We start from the raw sequence: 19565 nt of genomic DNA, 5'->3' as shown, positions 1-19565 counted from the left end.
TTGGTGATTTCACATGTATTAAAAAGTTAAAACGAAATTAGAAAAGGAAAGAGGGCTAAGTACTGTTTTGGGAGATATGAATAGAAGCTCCCTTTTTTAAAGGGTTTTTAAAAAATATATATTACATTTGATACATGAAATTAGAAAAAAATCATGTAAGGTTTCAAAATTATAAATAAATTCAAGCAATTGAATCTGTTAGACCGTTGCCCTCGAAGTTGATAATATATTACAGACTTGCCACTGGTTTTATTAGATTGTGTCGCCACTTTAGTTTTTATGCAACATCGACACCATCTCCTCCTTCAAACTCGGGGCCACCAATCTGAGTCTCGCCATTCCCCGCCGCCACTTCGGCATCAAAGCTCCAGCGTTGTACCGCTGCGTTGGCGTTAAGAACGACGTCAATCTCTCTCTACTCTCATATCATCTATCTCCCCCGTCGCCTAATATCCCTCTGGTGCCAGCTCTGATCTGCTCTGACGCCGAAGGTGAGAGTCTCAAGAGCGAGAGTTCCCTGCGGCGTTGAGGATGCAGCTTGATCTGGTTGTTTCAAAGAAGCCAAACTTGCCGCCTTCGTCGCTCGCTCTCTCTCTCTCTCTCTCTCTCTCTCTCTCTCTCTAAACTTGCCGCATCCGGTTATTTCAGAGAAGCCAAACTTGCCGCCTTCTTCGCTAATCTTTCTCTTTGAACTCTCAAGCCTCACCGATATTGGAGGCAGTGACGGTATGGAGGCGGCGAAAGCGACAGCTATGCAGCTGTTGATGCATGGGTGTGCTAGAAGGAGAGAAGGACGGTGGTTGTGTTGCTGCTGCTGATGCAAGGTTGGCCGAAAGTGTCGAGATTAGACGATGGTGACCATTGGGTGCCCATAGCAATTCTTTGGGTGCCCAAAACAATTTTCTATTTTTTTTCCCTATCTGAAAGAGGTTCTAGTCATTCTACTTCTACTTCTTCTCATTTTTTCTAGTCACAACAGTCACAAGAAAACACTGTGACAGTGGTGTGACAGCAGATATGATAGGTAGTGTGATAAGGGTTGTGACATGTAGTGTGACAATTGTTGTGATATGTAGTGTGATAGAGGTTATGATAGGTAGTGTGACCGGTAGTGTTACAGCAAATGTGACAACCGGTGAGATAGGTAGTTTGACATAGGGTATAACAGTAGGTGTGATAGGTAGTGTGACAACAGGTGTGACAGTTAGTGTGATAGGTATTGTGATATTTAGTGTGACATCGGGTGTGATAGTTAGTGTGATATGGAATGTGATAGCGATTGTGATAGCAAGTGTGACAGCGGATGTGATAGGTAGTCTGACAACGAGTGGGTGTGACATGTCGAGATCAATTTTTTTAATATGCAAAATTAGGTTCAAATTCAAAGGAGATTAGTATGAGTATGCTTAGAATGAAGAGAATAACTAGGATTAGGAACCTTAAGCTCCGATTTCGCCGGAATTGCTTGGAGCACCGCCATCAACGGCGGCAGCCCCTTGTGAGGGTTATTGCACCTTGTACGGTGGTCAGTTCGGAATCGACAGGGTATCAAATGAAATAGGGGAGAGCGATCTATTCAATGGTACCAACCATGCTCAAATCCATCACCAGACGACCAAGTTATGGCCGGAATAAGAAAAAGAACAAAAAAGAAGAAGAAAAAGAGTGTAAGACAGGGTAAAATAGTTCGGATAATATAAAAGAAGTTATTATTTTCTAATTTTGTTTAAATCTTATTGACTATTTTATAATTTCAATTAAAATGAGATGACATTTTTCTAATAGAGAAATAAGTGGTGACATTTTTCTAATTTATAATGTGAGATTGCACTTTTTTCTGTTTTGCCCTTTTTTAAATTATAGGGAATAATATCCAAATAAAAGAATTCTCGATTCTTAGAATTACATTACTAAAAATAAAATTTCCATGAAAATAAAATTTTCATCAAAATAAGACTACTCCATCCAAACAAAGCATTGGAACAAATGAAGGAAATTTGAAGAGTGTTTTCCATGAAAAAGATGTGTCATTCTTCAATTCTGAATCTTTTCCATACAATTTTAAACATTTTTTAAAATCTAGGAAATAGTATGCAAACAAAATAATTCTCAATTCTTAGAATTTTATATTACTGAAAATAGAATTTCCATCAAAATAAGATTACTCAATCCAAACACAACACTAAAGTTCTGATACCATGATAAAGTGATCTAAGATTTACATCCAAAACCAATTGTCAATGAATTGTGTAACATCTCGACCCGAGGTTTACCGGGAATTTGTATTTATTGGTCAATTAAATTAAGGTCGGCCGAGAACTATTGTAACAACCTCAATATTGAGTAATCTCGGAAATATTTTCAATCTATTCACATGGAAACCTCGAATTAAGAATTTGGGAATAAAGTACATGACATCACAAGTTTGGAGATATTATTTTGTATTCATTTCTTAATTCTTGTAATTCTCGGAAATTATTCTAATGTTCATATGTGAAAATCCTTATTCTATTTATGCACTCCTTATTTGAAGTAGAATGGGTTTCGAGAGCCAAAAGTTGAAAATCGATTAAGTTGTTATGGTTTAAGAGTTGACTTTTAACTCGTCGCTTATCTCTAAAAACTTTTCTCATAAAAGTCGTAGAGCTCGTCGATACAAGTTTGTAGACACGCAGCACGCTTAAAACGGTTATGGAATGTAAGAGTTGTTAGCCACCAAAATTAAGCGAAATTGGATTAAAGTTTCTACAAGAGCAATATAGTAATTTCCCAGAGGCACCTTAATCTCTCTCTTTTTCATCTGCTCCGATCGCCACAGGGAAGGCACCGTGAAGCACTACCCTTCTGGGTCTGGCTGTCTCAACCTTAGTGCAATTGGGGCACTATTATATTTAGCTCAAAGTACTAGAAAAGACATAGCTTTCATAGTGAACTTACTAGCTAGATTTAGCACACGCTACGTCGTTGGAGTAGTATCAAAAATTTGTTTTGGTACTTGAAAGGTTCCCTTGACATATGATTGTTCTACCCCTACAACAGAGAGACTACCATGGCCGTGCCTCCTCACACTGGCGTTGTGGGATGTATATTGTCAACATGGCCCCCGCACGCGGCGAATATTCAAGCCATACACGTGGACAACATTTTGGGTGACGTGGAGTTCGTGCGACCATTTGGACCTCATACGTAAATGTGGGTAACCGTTCTGATACCATGATATATATGCAATGTGATCATAACACATACCAGTGAAGAAATTCTGAACCTTAACGATCGAAATGATCATACAATGAGCTCGATCTCTAACTCAATAGTAGTAAGCGAATTGGTGTCTCAGTCTTAATAAAAGCTCTTCTCACTTAAGTTTATTTATTTTGTTGGGTATCCATCATTTCACCCCATTATGGCATATTGCTACAATGTGTTCGTTGTTCAAAAGAAAGACAAACGACTCTTGAGCATCCAGTTAATACAGATGCTAGATAAAAGAGCTGAACTATTCTAATTGACTAGTCAAACTATTAACCTCGTAACGAAATGGACATGTTTCAAGAAAACAGGGTTGAAGGAATTTGAAATATCAGATAATCTTCATCAATCTCCAAGGAGGGGAAGGCAACAAGTTTGAAATATATATATATATATACATATATACATATATATATATATATATATATACAGTTCCTATCCAGAGTGAAGCTTCACTCTGAAATTACATAGTGAAGTTCCAATTTTGGCACACTTTTCGGTCAAATTTTTCCACCATAAGCGATTCAATATTTAGGTATGCTATTCAAGATCATCTCTACAAAATTTCACCTAATTCGGACATCGTTAAGGTATTGAAATTAGATTAAATCAATGAATGAATTAAAACTGTTCAACGTGAACCGTTCGTGTAAATCTCAATTTTGAAAACTCAAATAATTGTAAATTAGGTATGTTATTCAAGATCATCTCTACAAAGTTTCATCTAATTTTACAATTGTTTGAGTTTTCAAAATTGAGATTTACACGAACGGTTCACGTTGAACAGTTTTAATTCATTCATTAATTTACTCTAATTTCAATACCTTAACGATGTCCGAATTAGATGAAATTTTGTAAAGATGATCTTGAATAACATACCTAAATATTGAATCACTTATGGTGAAAAAATTTGACCGAAAAGTGTACTAAAATTGGAACTTCACTCTGTAATTTCAGAGTGAAGCTTCACTCTGGATGGGGACTATATATATATATATATATATATATATATATATATCCCTTTCACTAAGGGATTCCTTTTCTGAGTCTTTCAAAGGGATAGCTCATTCACCAATTTTTCGATACATTTTCACATCTTCATCGTTCAATTTATAGGATCTAATGTGTAGTTCACCTGTGCAAAATTTCAGTCAAAATGGAGGTGTTTAAGGTATCAAACTTGGTGAAAGCAATAAACGCACCAAATCTGTTAAACCTGAACCGTTCATGTTTATAAGTTTAAATCTCAGTTTTGAATGCATTAAACACCTCCATTTTAGCTGAAATTTTACAAAAGTCATCTACACATTGAAACTTAAATGTTGAATGGTGGAGATGTGATCAAGAAGTTTGTCAAGTGAGCTATCACTTTAAAATACCCAAAAAAAAAGATCCATTAGTAGAAGGACCATTTAATATACAAAATTTCTCAAATAAGTCTACACCAATGGTTTTGGTGCGGATTTCCATTTTTAAACCACTTTTCAATCAAATTTCCTCATCTCCACCGTCTAGTATCTAGATAATATTGTGTAGATCATCTCTGCAAAATTTCACCCAATTTGGTGATCGTTAAGGTCCTCAAAATCGGAAAACAAATGACCGGACTGAATTTTGTCAAACATGAACCGTTCATTTTTTAAGAAAAAAACACAATTTTAAGAGCCTTGACAATCACCAAATTGGCTGAAATTTTTCAGCGATGATCTACACTATTATCTATAGAGACTAGACGGTGGCGATGAGGAAATTCAATCGGAAAGTGGTGCAAAAATGGAAATCCACACCAAAACAGTGGTGCTGACCTCCGCAGCCAAGAAGGGCTATATATATATATCCAAAAAAAATGCAGATTCTGGGAGTAGGCCGTCGCTGGAGCTCCGGCCGGCACAAGGTGGGGAGTGCGGGTCGGTGTGCTTCGCCAGTCGCCGAATCTGTATGGTACAGACTTCCGCACTTGAGAAATTATATATATATATATATATATATAATTTCTCAGCTGCGGACGACCGCACCGTCTGTACGATGCGGATTCGGCCACCGGTGACGACGGCACCGACAAGCACAGCCACACTCCCCTCCTCCCAACGCTCCTGTCTGTGCCGCCGAAACTGCAGCACCGGTCTGCGGCAGCCGGAATCTCGAAATCTCCGCACGGTGCCTAGAAATTGGAAATTTCGAGATTCCGGCCGGCACTGCAACTCCGGGCAGCACAGACAGGAGTGCCGGAAGGAAGGGAGTACGGCTGCGTTGGTCAGCACTGTCATTGCACGTCACCGGTGGCCGGAATCTTCGAATCCGCACCCAAAAAGCCACATAATATGTGTGTGTGTGTGTGTGTGTGTGTCAAGCGCAATTTCTGAGTTTTGCTATAAAATGTGGATACCATGAACATAACTCGTTACTCAATCCCTGCTGTTAGGATTATCATTCATCTCAATCTTCTGCTCTTCTCAAATGAATAATGGCATAATAGAACATCTACATGACAATGCTGGCAAAACAATCCCATCTACAATTCGCAAATGTGTAACTCATGGGGTCTAACCACACCCACTCAACAATGCACCTCAAAAAGGTTTCACCTCATGTTACATTGTAAACCAAATCAAGCATGAAGAACATGTCTGAAATATATTCAGTTGTATTTAACCCTCTTTCCACCTTTTTTCGTAAATAATTCTCGAGTAAGGATTTACAAGGAAAGCTATTTGAATTTTGAAATCCAAAAGCTACTTACAAAGAATTTACACACCCTACCTACTCTTCCCTGCAAATGAATACCAAATACCAAATTTATGACAAGAATAGGAAGGATAAAGACAATTCGAGGGAAGATGAAAATTCCCACATACCTCTTTAGAAAATCGATTACTGGATCAATCAGAGAGCCAGCCCTTCTCTTCTCCCAAATGACATCTTGACATTAACAGCTCAACGAGCTGTTAATGTCACTGTACCGCTTCCTACTGGAATACTAGATTTTTCAACCACAGGAACATTGTACTGCTGATATACTCTAGCCCTATTTGCCGCCCACCACTGTTCTGCCTGTTTCTCACTGAACCGCTTTCGACTGAACGAAATCAGGCACATAAAAAGTTAATCAATTATAATCATTGATGCAATCCGAGGGAAGAAAATCAAGAAACAGATTATTACTACAAGAATTTGAGACGCAGAATCATCAAACATGAGGACAATATCCATGGATTGTAAGCAGATTATATCACATACAGGATCATCCCAGTAATGAAATAACAATCACATTCAGACATGAAAGCCTATGACATGAAGCTTAAAATCCACAGAAAGCGAACAAGAGCACCTGAACAAGTAATGGTATACTGGAAGGAAGACACAATGAAGTGAAAATCTTAATTCATTGGAAAAAACCCTCTGTAAGATGAAAAGTGAGGGTTACAATGCAAACTAACCCCTACAGTTCAGGACGTCATATGCCACCATACTCCCATAATCTCCAATTATAATAATTGACTAACAGGGAATTCATGGAATTTCAAAGTACCCATATATTGTTTGTTTGTTTTTTTCTTTTTCTTTTTTTCTGAAGCAGTATTACACAGACATGGTAAGGGTGTTTGGGTTGTGGACTGAATTCATTGGTTTGGTACTGTATCCCCTAAAGGAGGTTCTGTGTATCATGAAAAATGAGGAGTGATTACATAAATTCTCCTCAAGAGCAGGGAGTAATGCTAAAACATTAGAGCTCATGACATTGGTAGTTAACACATGTAAGTTTGATAGCCCACAACTGATTATATATGACAGATCCTATCTTGTGGCATGCAGTTCAATATAACAAACAAACAAACATCAGATACCGCTCCATAAAATCTTTCTTAGATTTGGGTGAATGAAATAATAAGAAAAAGAGACATGCCTGAACCGGACACGCTTGAGATCTTTGACTCCTGTGGGTAAGGAAACAAGGGTAATATATACACCAGGCTCGTCTTGCTCAACCCATTCATCCCCATGTGTGCTTTCAGCTTTAGTTCCTCTATTCTTATGCCTAGCAGTTGCTTCTGAATTTGCCATTTCAGTGGGATTGGAAGCATGATCACTCAAAACCCTTGTTGCATAAGGATCCACCAGGGTATTTGATGCAACAGAATGTGGTTCTTGGTAGGCCAACGGACTGCTTGCTTTCTCAGTGGCTGCAGTAGAAACTTCATGGGTGGGACTAGAAGAGCCTAATGGACGTGTGTCACTGAGTCTTGCTGTTCCAATGGGTAACCTTTCAGCCATTTCTTTTAACTATCAAAAATAAGACAAGAGGCATTATAATCATATTAGCCTGTGTAAACAGATGATTTTTAGCTACAAAAACAAAAGAAGAAGAGGCAATTGCATTCTCAGAACTAATCTTCTACTAAATATCAAAAAGCATTTAGCAAAGTGAGTGGTGAAGTAACTGTTGTGCTTCCTCAAACCATCAAGAACATAATGGTATCCTTGAACAATATATGAAGAGTTAAGTGCACTCCTGTAAGTGTAGAAATTGCAGAACTTCACAAAAGCTTTCTAACACCAACTTAGTAACTTTAGTTTTAATTTGCACCAGCTTTTCGTTACTAACTCTTGATACTACCTACATAAGCTCAAAATCTAGCACAAGTTGCTAGTAGGATAATATATAAAGCTAAAACAATTTAAAAGTACTAAATTATTATATAGTCTTCGATTGCTATTCTACATTGTTGAACCGACAAACTTGAGAAATTGAAATAATTATTAAAGTACGTTGATATTCTCTTTCATTAGATAATATTTGCCACATCATTATAAGACGATTAATGTTGATCACATAAAGTTTCCACTAATGACTCAAATTATGTTGACTTGATTGAAGTTACTTGGTCAGTCAGTCAAAACAACCTCAGTACCTTCTTTGTTTAATGTTCAAACACTGAACTATTTAAATGCAGATAGATTCAAAATTGATAAGAACGCATCCATCCTTGTTGTAATATACGATTGAGGGATTCTGATTAAACAATAAAACACTAAAGGATTGAGGGTGGAACCTACTTGAGCAGTGAGAGATTTAATTACTTCCTTTGCTGCTTTACATTTTACAGTTTCTTCCCCTGCTATTTTCAGAGCCTCCTTCAATTGGTGGGTAGTTTTTTCAAGCTCAACATCTTGAATACGGCTTTTACGAGTAAGATCTTCAACCTACAACATAAGATTGATTAGATGAAAATCACAATGATTGCAGGTGGTGCTCGTCATCTGCTTTTGGACGGTAAATTTCCATATTTACTACATTAAACCAGAATTCTGAACTCAAAATTAAATCTACAGATTAAATTAGAATGCCAAGATCAATGTTGTAGGAATCAAAAAGAAGATCAGATAGACAGATACTGTTGTAAGACACAGCTCGGAGACTTGGTATATATTTGCTGACGTAACATACATGAAGTAGAGAAATCTCCAACATGTAGGGACCTTTCCCACTCCTTTCTACTTGTTTGTACACTTAACTATAAGTAAATCAAAATATACTTTGTGCAGAAAAAGATATCAATGGCTTAAAGACATTCTAAGTCCCTGCAGATATTACATAAAACATAAACTAACGTTAATCTTTCATACATGTCAACTACACTTCAAAGCTTTACATTAGACAGAGATTTAGCTAAACTATTTAAGATATTTAGTACATCAACCTACTTATTCAATTGTATAGGAAACATAGAAATTAATGAGAAAAAGAAAGACTTTTTTGAAAACATAACAATGGAAAAGGAATCCACAATATATAGAAGAAAATATATGAAAATCAGACAACAAGGAGATAACAAAACTAGATGATAGGATTAACAGCAGCTCTCCAATTATAACCACATATGATATCCCGTTATGACAGGAGATAGTTGGTGAAAAATCATTTGCATATCACTTAAGTAGTTGCACACAAGATTTAGAGACCACCAGCCCAGTTCAGTCAGGGAAAACTGTAAGCTTTGTTCTTGTTAGAAAAACAAAGGCAGGATAGTTAAGTAAAGGTAATATGCAAACTGAACTAATAACAAACTTTCAGATTTTGGAGATTCAGACAGAGAATAAGCATACCTGAGCTCTTAGTCTAAGAATTTCTTCACTTAGACCATCATTCGTCCCTCTAGAATATTCCACAGCGTTTGGCAATGTGATCCCTGAAAGAACAGCGGTTGGTGTTTTGGCACGAGGTGGGCTAGATCGCCTGGATGTTGGTGATGTTGCTCGAGAAGCAATTCTTGATCCAGGAAGAGAAGCTGAGAAAAACTTTTTGGAAGATCCAAATACTGGGTTGAAAGATTTATTCCCACTGATTGCACGGCGCTCAGAAATGTCATTCGGAAAGGGAGCAACACAGTTACTGCTAAACGGTAGTTTCTTGTTTCTTGTGGTTGAACCACTGTCCAAATTTTTAATATTAGTTTCGCTCACTTCAGTGAATCCCTGATTTACACTTCCTTTTCTCAAAGTAGAGCCAGATGAAGGCTTGGTTTCTGGGACCTTTCTAAGTTTCGCAAAACATGAATCACAAACTCGATATGGTTTGTTCGGATTTGGTGCCATTGAAGCCTTGAGGCACTTTTTGCTACTGCATGAATGGCATAATACAAGTCCACAATTGTAGCAGTTGTGTCTTTTCCTTTTAAAATTAAATGGAAGACGGCATCCAGAACACATTGATTGATCAGCACCAGAAACCCATTTATGAAGACAGATGGCTGCTGTAAAGTTCATACCACAAACAATACTTTTGACTTGTTTGTCTCTCAGAGCTTCAACTAATGTTGGTGAAAATTTATCCTCTGCATCCCCAAGACCCAACCTACCATTTGCACCCTTTCCCCAAGTGTATACTTCAGTTCTCGAAGTTAAGACTGCGACATGATAAGCACCACAAGCAATTTCTTCAACAAAATTTTTCATTAGCTTTCCCTCAACACGGCGGGGGAGTTTCCCATCAGCTTGAGGGATCCCTAGTTGACCATAGACTGGGCTTCCTACTGTGTAAACATGGCCATTTGTTGTAAGAGCAACTGTCAAACTTTGTCCACATGCAACTTGACAGAAGTTGGGTTCAACCAACGCAGCAACGCAAGTAGGCACAAGTCTTGCATCCTTATCGTCATGCCCCAGTCGACCTTTATCTCCATCTCCCCATGTAAAAAGCTTCCCAGAAGAACAATTGCTGGAACTTGATGATCCCACCATGACTTCAATTACTGCAGCAGAGTGCCAAACACCACAAGCTACTCGAACAGTACGGAGGCCTTTAAGGGACTCAACTTCCCTTGGAATTGATATACTCTTGCGATCCCCATGACCAAGAACACCAAAAGTTCCATCACCAAAAGTAAACAATTGACCAGCAGAGGTCACAACAGCGGTGTGCCATGGTCCACAAGAAACTGAAGAGACATGAATTCCCTCTAAGGATCCATTTAACTTTTTTGGAACCCATTGACTTGATTGAGACCCATGTCCAAGGAGTGCATAATTAGAATTACTCCCACCCCATGTGTATATGTCACCAGAGAGTGATACTGCACAAGAATGGTACTCCCCACATGCTAAAAATTCTATGTTAAGATTTTTTAGACCATCTATGAGCTTTGGATGAGAGATATCAGCATCTACACCATGTCCAAGTCTGCCTCCCAATTCTTCACCCCAAGAAAATACATCTCCTTGCTTGGTTACAAAAGCAGCATGTCGCCCACCACAAGCTATACTTGGAACATCAAGTACAATAGCTGATTCCAAGACTTTAGGTACAAAAGAGTCTGTCTTCGAGCTAGAACAACTACCAACTTTATGTAATCCCCCACCCAAAATGCAATCACCTACGCCTTCTCCCCAAATGAAAACATCTCCTAAAGCGTCACCGTCATCATGACCAGAGCCTTGACTTGATGAGCTAACTGCACTTGATAAACTAACTCTGTAAGCATCTGTCCCAGCACCCTTTGTTCGACCATTCATTCCATCTGAGCCACCCGATGACAGAGACTGGAATGAGCCAGAAGCAGAATCTGAAGGAAATGGAACTTTTGGTGGGAGGGCATATAACATGGCATCTGATAAAGCCTTCTCCAAATGAACTTTAGGAGGGCTTTCGGATGTAGCATGAGGATGGAAGGGTTCCACTTCATCCTGCATCAAGCACAAGAAGATTATTAAACTTGTATATAGCAATTACACAAAGTATTAACAACAGAGACAAAAATAGAACACCTTCTGTGAACTATCACCACTACAAAATGGGGAGCTCAATGGAGAACTTCTTTGTGTGTGTGATCTTGGACTATTTGCTTCAGAGGTGACTCCACTTTTCGTTTCTGCTCTCCCCTTCTGTTGAATGCCACGTGAAATTAGTGCCTTGAGACCAGTAAACCAGACTTCAGCTTCGTCTTTATCCTTGCATATCTGGCATAAGATATTAGCATCAGAGTATATAGAATCAATTTTAAAAACAAAGTACATTAAAGAGGACAAGACTATTATCACAGACTAAATTCCTTAACTAATGGAAGGACTAGTTGAACTAGGAGACAAAACTCCAGAGAAAGAAATAGTGGGCATTGATACTTACCAAATCTAAGGACCTGTCATCATATATAAGAGAAAATGACTGATATTCCTTCTCCGGACGAGGATACCTCTGAAAGATTGGCTGCAATATACACAATCAAACATGCTGTGTTACCATGTGACAACCAATACTTGTAGGAATAGCAATATCTTGATATTACAGCCTAAACTCTTCATCATAAGTAAAACACATAAACAAGAAGTCATATGTTATTACAAAGAATCAAAGATGATTTTCATTGCAAGATCAAATACCTAAATTGACAGATATAAATAAACTTTAAAACTCAAACCTTTATTACATAACTTCATTCCATAATAAAACTAGAAACACTATTTTCAAGTTGCCAAAATTCTAATCTAAGTTTAGGATGAGATGACACCATCAGCTAAACCACAATTTACACAGAACATATGTTTTAATGCCACCTATTTCATGTGACACTATATGATAAACCAGAAAAGGATAGGCAAGCAACCATCTATAAGAAGGAACTTATGCTTTTTTCATGGCTACAATTGATTCAGTTCATGAAACCCTTGAGCTTTTTTCCTTTCTTTTGAAGAGGATCAATTGTTTACGGCACGTACTTTAGTACTTTACGACTGACGCACATGTTATTTGAAAAAAAAAACCATTTAAATGCTGTCTCCTTCACATATTAACCCCAGTGTAAATCATACGAAAGGAATTTTTGTAATTTTACATTAAGTTAAAAGTTGCAATTGAAATCAAATGCCAAAACTCTATATCTATCGGTAGAAAAGTAATCAAATGCTAGTGGACGGTTCTTGTATTTACAAGTATCCATATGTTTAGTGTTCACCATATGGAAAAAGAGCAAAATATCGCAGCATCAAGAACTTACAGTGCGCTGGCCAGGTATAATTCTAGAAACATGGCTGAGTTTAACATATTTCTCATCTTTGCCTGAGTACCATATCAGAACAGATTCATCCTGAAAGTGAAATGAAAAAAAAAAATCAAATCAAGACTGTAAGTAAGGGAATTCACAGCGAGAAGTAATTCCTACTACATCACAAGAGACTGCAACAACCACCTCATAAAAAGCATAAATATGAAATCCCTAGCTTTATAAAATGATCATGAAGGCAATATATTGTAGAGCAGAAAATGTTTTCCCAAGAAAACAAATTTTGGTTTCCATAAAGATGGCCAGGTATACTATTGCATAAAGCATCCTAGACTTAACAAATGAAGAAGCATATAAACCTATGAACCACAAAGTAGTATGGATGACATATTTCGCACCGTCTAAAAGTCTATCAGAGTCTATTTTCAGGAATCCTTCATTATTGGGCACAAAAGATCTCATCATATTCATTGGTTTTCCCCTTTAATTCCTATGAGCAGCATGTATAAGGTCTTATATCATTTCACATTACTGCACGAAACGCTGAAATATACAAATATCTCCTATGTCTATGAAGTGATGGCAGATATTGGCTTTCACCTTGTGTGTCCTGCCCATTTAACTCTTGCAGCATATCACACCAATCAGGCTTATCAGTGGGTGGTCACTTAGTTGGACACGTGCAATTTATAAGATCAGGTGAAACATATCAAAAGACTAAGAACATACGCCACTATTTGCTGTATCAATCAAGCCTTTCAGCCAGACACACGTTTTATTTTTGGCTCTCTTTTGACAATACCTAGTCCCAGCCTTCAGGTATCATTGTCAGTGTTTCTCAATTTATAGTTTTTCTCAGCTACAGTCTTACATATTATGTTGCCAGACATTATATTATACCATTAATGAGTGAAATGATGTTTGATGTCAGTCCTTCTTCTCTTTCAAACGTAGCAGGCAAAGGATCTGATATACCTATCTAACAATGTATATAGAATGATTTCATGATGTCATCAATAAGGTTTACTCTTCTCCTAGTTGATCAGAAGCTGATTTCAGCGCGACAACTTAAAGAAGTTAAATGCTTCATAAATATCCTTTCTGAAATGTCATATCATACAATAAAAAGTAAGTGAAGCAACAGATAATAATAAAATATGCATCAATAATTGATCTTAAGGCACTGCATGGTAAGAAATGCAAGAGAAAAAGCAATATGATATATGCAACAAAGAAGAAGATATGCAACAGCACACTTTGATTACTTTATAATCTCAAGTTCATTCGGACATACATTGGACAGTCTAAAAGGACAAAATTTGGGCTTTCCTCTGCGTCCATACTTCAGTAACTGTGACCCCTTTTTTAGAGCAGTGATGGCCTGTTTCAAAGGACGAGCAGAAAACATGAATCAGAATAAACTTCACACGTATTGTAGTCATACAGAAGAGAAAAGCTATAATAACAGAGCACAATGTAACTTGATTTAGTGGGCATTAATTACTACACCGTTGAAAACAAGGAGCAACCACCCAAATATTAAACATGTTGAGTTTATCTAAGACACCTTCCCTTTCCATCAGAAGAACAGATTATGACATGTCTATTTTAGCAAATTCAGACAATCCAGCAATGTGATATCATGTCATTCATCTTATGATCTGTGAAGCCTTTCCATTTATGGATACACAAACACCTGCTCATCAAGTTTAATTTTGTTCCGGCCATCAAGTAATTTCTCCCAAATTCACTACATATTAGTCGATCACTCCGCAAAGTAGTTGACACACACACACACACACAAACACGCGCACATAACAGTACGGACAAGCCAATAAACCTTAATCATGGAGCTCCTAGGTATACAAACAGCTCCCAAAAAAATAACTAACTGAATCCAATAATGCACACCGAAACCACATAAGTTTGTCCATGAAATGCTACTAGGAGTGTAAATACTAGCTTATATGCGAAGATTAATCCCTGTAATGCAGCTTAACCTTTACATAAATGAAGTTAAAATTAACAAAGCTTCACATTCAGTAAACACCTCAAAGAGACCACGAAGAGCCGGCTTAAGCTAATTTCAACACAATCTAAGTCACTTATCTCATCAAAGCTAACCAAACGAGGTAAAAGAAAAAGTAAAAAAAAGTTGAAAACAAAAAGGAATCTGAAGCAGAGAGGAGTTACCAAGTGAATGTCGCGTTCGAGAGGGCCGGGCTTGGGCTGATCGGCGGTCATTCTATCCATGCGCAACATCAACGGCGGTTGAAGAGTCCCTCCGGCGAAACCCTAGGCAGCTCCATGGCGGGAAGAGACGCAATCGAACCCGTCGGATTCAGAACCGAGGTGAGAGAATCAGGAATGGCGGTGACAAGCGATGAGAGAGAGAGAGAGAGCGAGGGTGGTGTTATTCCCGAGAGTCAGGGCTCGGTTAATCCGAGGCTGTAAATTTGGGTTGGGGGGGGGGGAATAAATCGGGGTCTGGGAAAAAAGAGGAAAGCGAGGGAAAGAGGAATAGCGAAAGCGAGAGAGAATCTGAGTGAGAGTGAGTGAGTGATTGGTGTCGAAAGCGATTTGATTCATTCCATTCATTCATCTATCTCCTGGATACCTCACTTCATTTTATTTTATTTTTATTTTATTTTTTCAGTCCACGACTGACTTCGTTTTGGTCAACTGCCCAATCGGGTCCTGCCACGCAACATATCAAACAAGATTAAAAACGGGCATATTTGAACAAATTATAAAAGGTACCCTCTCAAATTATTAAAATATCACCTATTATTTTCTAATTAAAAATGATCACCTTTTTTTTTATAAAATCTAGCTTTTCATGCATGTGGAAGGGCCGCCTTCATCCGTATGCTTTTTAAAAACTCAATTATCATCCGAGAGACTTTACAAATACTCTTGATTCATCAATTCCCACCACCAATCCCAGTTTGCAAAATCCCAATAGTGGAACATAAATCTTTTAACTACTAAAGTAAGTCATAGATCTTTTTGATAAATTTAAGATCAATGAAAGAATAAACGGTAATTTAAGAAACTAAAATAACAAAATATACAAAAACATTAACATTAACGTGGCACTTCATAGTTCATACCTTGATAATCTCCACTCCTTCAAAAGGATTTGATTCCCCTCTATGAGAAAGTGAATTGTTAGTGAGTTTTTATTGCTTCAGTTGAGATCACATTACAATTAACCCACCGTCCTTAGAAATGGATATTTTTTAAGCATGAATTCATTCTCCCAACCCTTTAGACCAAACTAAAATTTTAGAACAAAAGAAGACGATCAACTCTCTTTAATGATTATGGCCCGTGGCAATTCTCCTCTGTTGTAGAGAACGTGCATGAAACTGCACTCAAATTTATTTTTTTTCTCTTCTACCCCGCTCAATTCTATGCTTGGGGCGTTTTTGTTTTGGATTTAACATGTGTAATTTACCAGCATGTTCATTCAACATTAGACAAAGAGAAGTAGAGTCTAATAAACCCTAGGCAATTTGAGTAGTTTAAAAATTTAACCAGTCAACATTTTAACTCTCTTTCTTACTTCTTTCTTACTTTATTAATAGAATATTATCTTCTTTGTCCATACCCGAGTTTCGTAAGATTTTTCTTCTTCTTTTAAGATTGGAAATATAGTTTTATGTTCGTAACTTACTTGCTTTTAGGCTAACTGGTATGTGGTGAAATATGAAATTGAAGGGAATATGTTTGTTAATAGTGGAGTTGTCAAAGTTACGCAAGTTGTGAGTACTAGTCATGCCCATAGTGTTTGATAAAATGTCTCAATGACATATTGTATGTTTGGATGTAATAAAGTTTTAGCCAAAATATTCACCTATCTTTACTACCCATAGCTAGTACTACCAAATTAAGAATCGACAAATATGTTGTTAACGTAGTGTATTGCGCTGATACAATACGCCACACTCTTCGTGTATGCGATACGTTGTGCTCCTCGTTCCTTTCTTGTCAAAAGTAGCACAAGTCGTTAAAGTGGAGACCACGGCGGCGTGGTCTTCAACTCTTCGATGCTCAAGTCAGGTTGGTAATAATTTATGCAAAGTAACATCGAGTAATTTAGTTTACTTACCTTATGAGGTTAAGGGTTTGACCTTTTATAGTTGAATTGAGGTAGATCATTCACTCATCTTCTGATGTGGGACAAAGTTCAATTAAGGTGTGTTCTTTAGAGCCTTCTTTGGGATGCGCATGAAGGCGCGTTCGTAGTCGGTTTGAGCCGCGGGACGGCTCGTTGTGCAGCTAGTGCGGCTGACTCACTGCTGGTATTGCGAAGCTGGGCTATTTACTAGTCTTAGCGTGCTGATAATTGTGCTGATTATGACAGGCATAAGCCTATTCCAACTTCTGTTATTTTAGTATATGTTTGTTTGACATTACAAAGTGGTCTCATGGGCATATGGCGGACCCCACTACTTTTATGGTTTTCATTTTATTTTGTATTACCATTTTAACATTTGGAAAATAATGATTTTGTTATGTAAATGTCTTGTTTATAATGTTTTTAAATATAAAAACTATTTCATAGTAATGACCTCATTGTGATGTTTCATTTGAGCTTAATATTTGATATGTTAATATTTTTGTGCTTAAATGTTTTTTTTTGTATGATGTATATCCATATGTGTTATTGGTCAAGTAGATAGACTAATGTATTGATAGTCTCGTCAAAATCATACTTGAAAATAATTCTAAGCTGGAAAAATGAGTACTAGGAAGTGAATACAAGAACATAAACAACAACATAAAGTAATTCATAAAAGTAACTTAAACATGAACTATTATTCTAGTAGATTAGCATCAGTTCCACCATAACCATCATTTCTTCTGAATTGGCCACTCTCATTGACCTCAGGGACAGGTTTACCACTACTTGTTCCCAATTGACTACTTCCTCCAGCATATAAAACTCCTCCATACCCACCACTTCCTCTGAATATAAATGGAAATTTACTACCAAAATAAATTTAGCCGTTTTTAGCCGTTACAATATATATACACACACATTTATTTATATATAGTTAGCTAGTCAAACTAGCCGTTTTAAAGCAAATTTGAAAATTTGGCCTTTGAAATATGGCCTATAATGGGAACTTGGATTTTTTGTGATAGGTTAAGAGAGCATTTTTTAGAGAATATGCTCATTTTGGTAGGTTATATGGTTTTGGCCTATGGCCAACGAGTGGAGATGTCCTAAGAGCATTTGCCCCCGCAGGCCATAAACCAAATTTGGCATGTCTACCTCTCCTACTGTAGGTAATAACGCAAGTTTTGGGAAAACAATATAACATGTGTGAATTTTGAAGTCAAAATATGGTTTCTCATGTCATAAGGTTATTTGGTGGGCCCTGTTTATTTTCTTCTCATTTTCATGCTAAAGTTCTAGTGATCTTTGAAGCAGCTAGAACAGTCGAACTCCTTCATATATATTGACAAACTAGTGGTAGAAATTGATTGTAGTCTTCTTGTAACTACAAAAGCTAGCAAGGAAACTGATCTATCTAGTATGGATCTTTTATTAGCAGTGCTTATAAGTTATATAAATATGGTCTTAGAGGGCAAGCTTGTTTATGCTCCTCGAGCGGCGAATAAAGATGCTAGGAATTTAGCAAACCATGCACCTAATGTCGCGTGAGAGTCAGTCATGGTTTAGCATTGCTCTCAAGATTGTTCGAGATGTCATTCTAAGTGATTGTAATCACCAAGTTGCAATGAAATCCTTGTTCAGAAAAAAAAAGTGATTTCTTTATGAGAAGCCCTAAATTCTATATACAATAATATTTTCCATTATTAAAAACCTATATTTTTGTCTAGATTATATATTATGCATATAGTTTATGCAAAGAGTCTTCATTGCACAACGTGTAAATACACTAGTTAATGTGAATGGTTAAATTCAATGACTTTAATACATATGTAGGGTAGTCAAAACATATAGAAAGCTAAAATCACGAGGTATACCAAAATTTCGGCATAGTCTCACTTGAAAGTAGTCAACCCTACATACAGAAAAACGACACTTCTAAAATCACAAGTCCAACCTCAACACTTGAAGACACCATACTTCCTATAATTTCCCAACTCCAAAATCCAAATTTACCATACAACTTAGAATATCACAACTACAAATTTTTAGGTTCTCATAACAGTCTAGCGGAAGAAAGTTGAATAAAAATACAAGTTGATTACAATCTACTACATGATGATCTGTGGCGGCAAAAGGGAAATCCTGCCTCAGCTCCTACTAAGCTGAACCGAACGATATGTGGATTGAGCGTTTGAAACCGAAGAGCCCAGGAAAAAGCAGTTAGAAGAAAACACACGTTAGAGTTAATGGACAAAAATATAGTTCAACTTACAAATATAGTAAGAATGAAAATCTTTTAATGCTTCCCTAATTTAATACAGTAACACAACATGCAATTGATGAATTTAAATGAAACATGAGGCCGAGACAAAAACTACGAATCACAAAGTCCATACTCACATTCGTCACATCACTCAAAAATTTTAGAACAAGATCACACACACACACACACACACTCCTATGAGTTACAAGTGTACCCCCCCCCCTCACTCTCTGAATATATATCTAAGGTCCACTAATACATCCAATCTCTTTTAGCGACTTGGTAACATTTGTAACACCCTATTGGTACATTCCCTCTCTTCAGCATCTGGAAAATGGACTAGCCCCACTAGTCATAATAATATCATAAAGTTATACAATATGCCCCCGGGAAAAATATATACTCCCAGTATTGTCATGTCACGTTAACA

The 19565-nt window shown here is 37.2% G+C and overlaps 2 protein-coding genes across 3 annotated transcripts in view; both read right to left on the bottom strand.

Moving 5' to 3' along the window:
- Nucleotides 1–19565, bottom strand: part of LOC126802895 (flowering time control protein FY) — a 97585-nt gene that overhangs the window by 42719 nt on the left and 35301 nt on the right. The window lies entirely within an intron of this gene.
- LOC126802891 (PH, RCC1 and FYVE domains-containing protein 1-like) lies at nt 5863–15252 on the bottom strand. 2 transcript variants are annotated; one of them, XR_007673020.1, is made up of 10 exons: nt 14937–15251; nt 14038–14124; nt 12738–12827; nt 11870–11950; nt 11512–11703; nt 9355–11430; nt 8305–8451; nt 7154–7530; nt 6105–6325; nt 5863–6019 (listed from the first exon to the last, which is right to left on the bottom strand). XR_007673020.1 is itself a non-coding variant. In XM_050530601.1 (9 exons), the coding sequence occupies exons 1-9, from the start codon at nt 15003–15005 to the stop codon at nt 6184–6186; spliced, it is 3261 nt and encodes a 1086-aa protein (XP_050386558.1). In that variant the 5' UTR covers nt 15006–15252; the 3' UTR covers nt 5863–6183. The 2 variants fall into 2 exon arrangements, 1 of the variants encoding a protein (XP_050386558.1); XM_050530601.1 differs by having other exon boundaries at nt 5863–6325; nt 14937–15252.

This window comes from Argentina anserina, chromosome 7 (assembly GCF_933775445.1).
Source record: "Argentina anserina chromosome 7, drPotAnse1.1, whole genome shotgun sequence".
Lineage (NCBI taxonomy): Eukaryota > Viridiplantae > Streptophyta > Magnoliopsida > Rosales > Rosaceae > Argentina > Argentina anserina.
The sequence above is the reverse complement of the archived record's forward strand: the minus strand, read 5'-3'. Positions and strand labels throughout refer to the sequence as shown.

Excerpts from the sequence above, each read along its gene's own strand:
- LOC126802891 (XM_050530601.1), bottom strand. The coding sequence starts at position 15,005 with ATGTTGCGCATGGATAGAATGACCGCCGATCAGCCCAAGCCCGGCCCT. Across the intron at positions 12,828-14,037 it reads GTCCTTTTAGACTGTCCAAT|GATGAATCTGTTCTGATATG; the intron begins GTATGTCCGAAT and ends TTTCACTTTCAG. Across the intron at positions 11,431-11,511 it reads GTGGTGATAGTTCACAGAAG|GATGAAGTGGAACCCTTCCA; the intron begins GTGTTCTATTTT and ends TGCTTGATGCAG.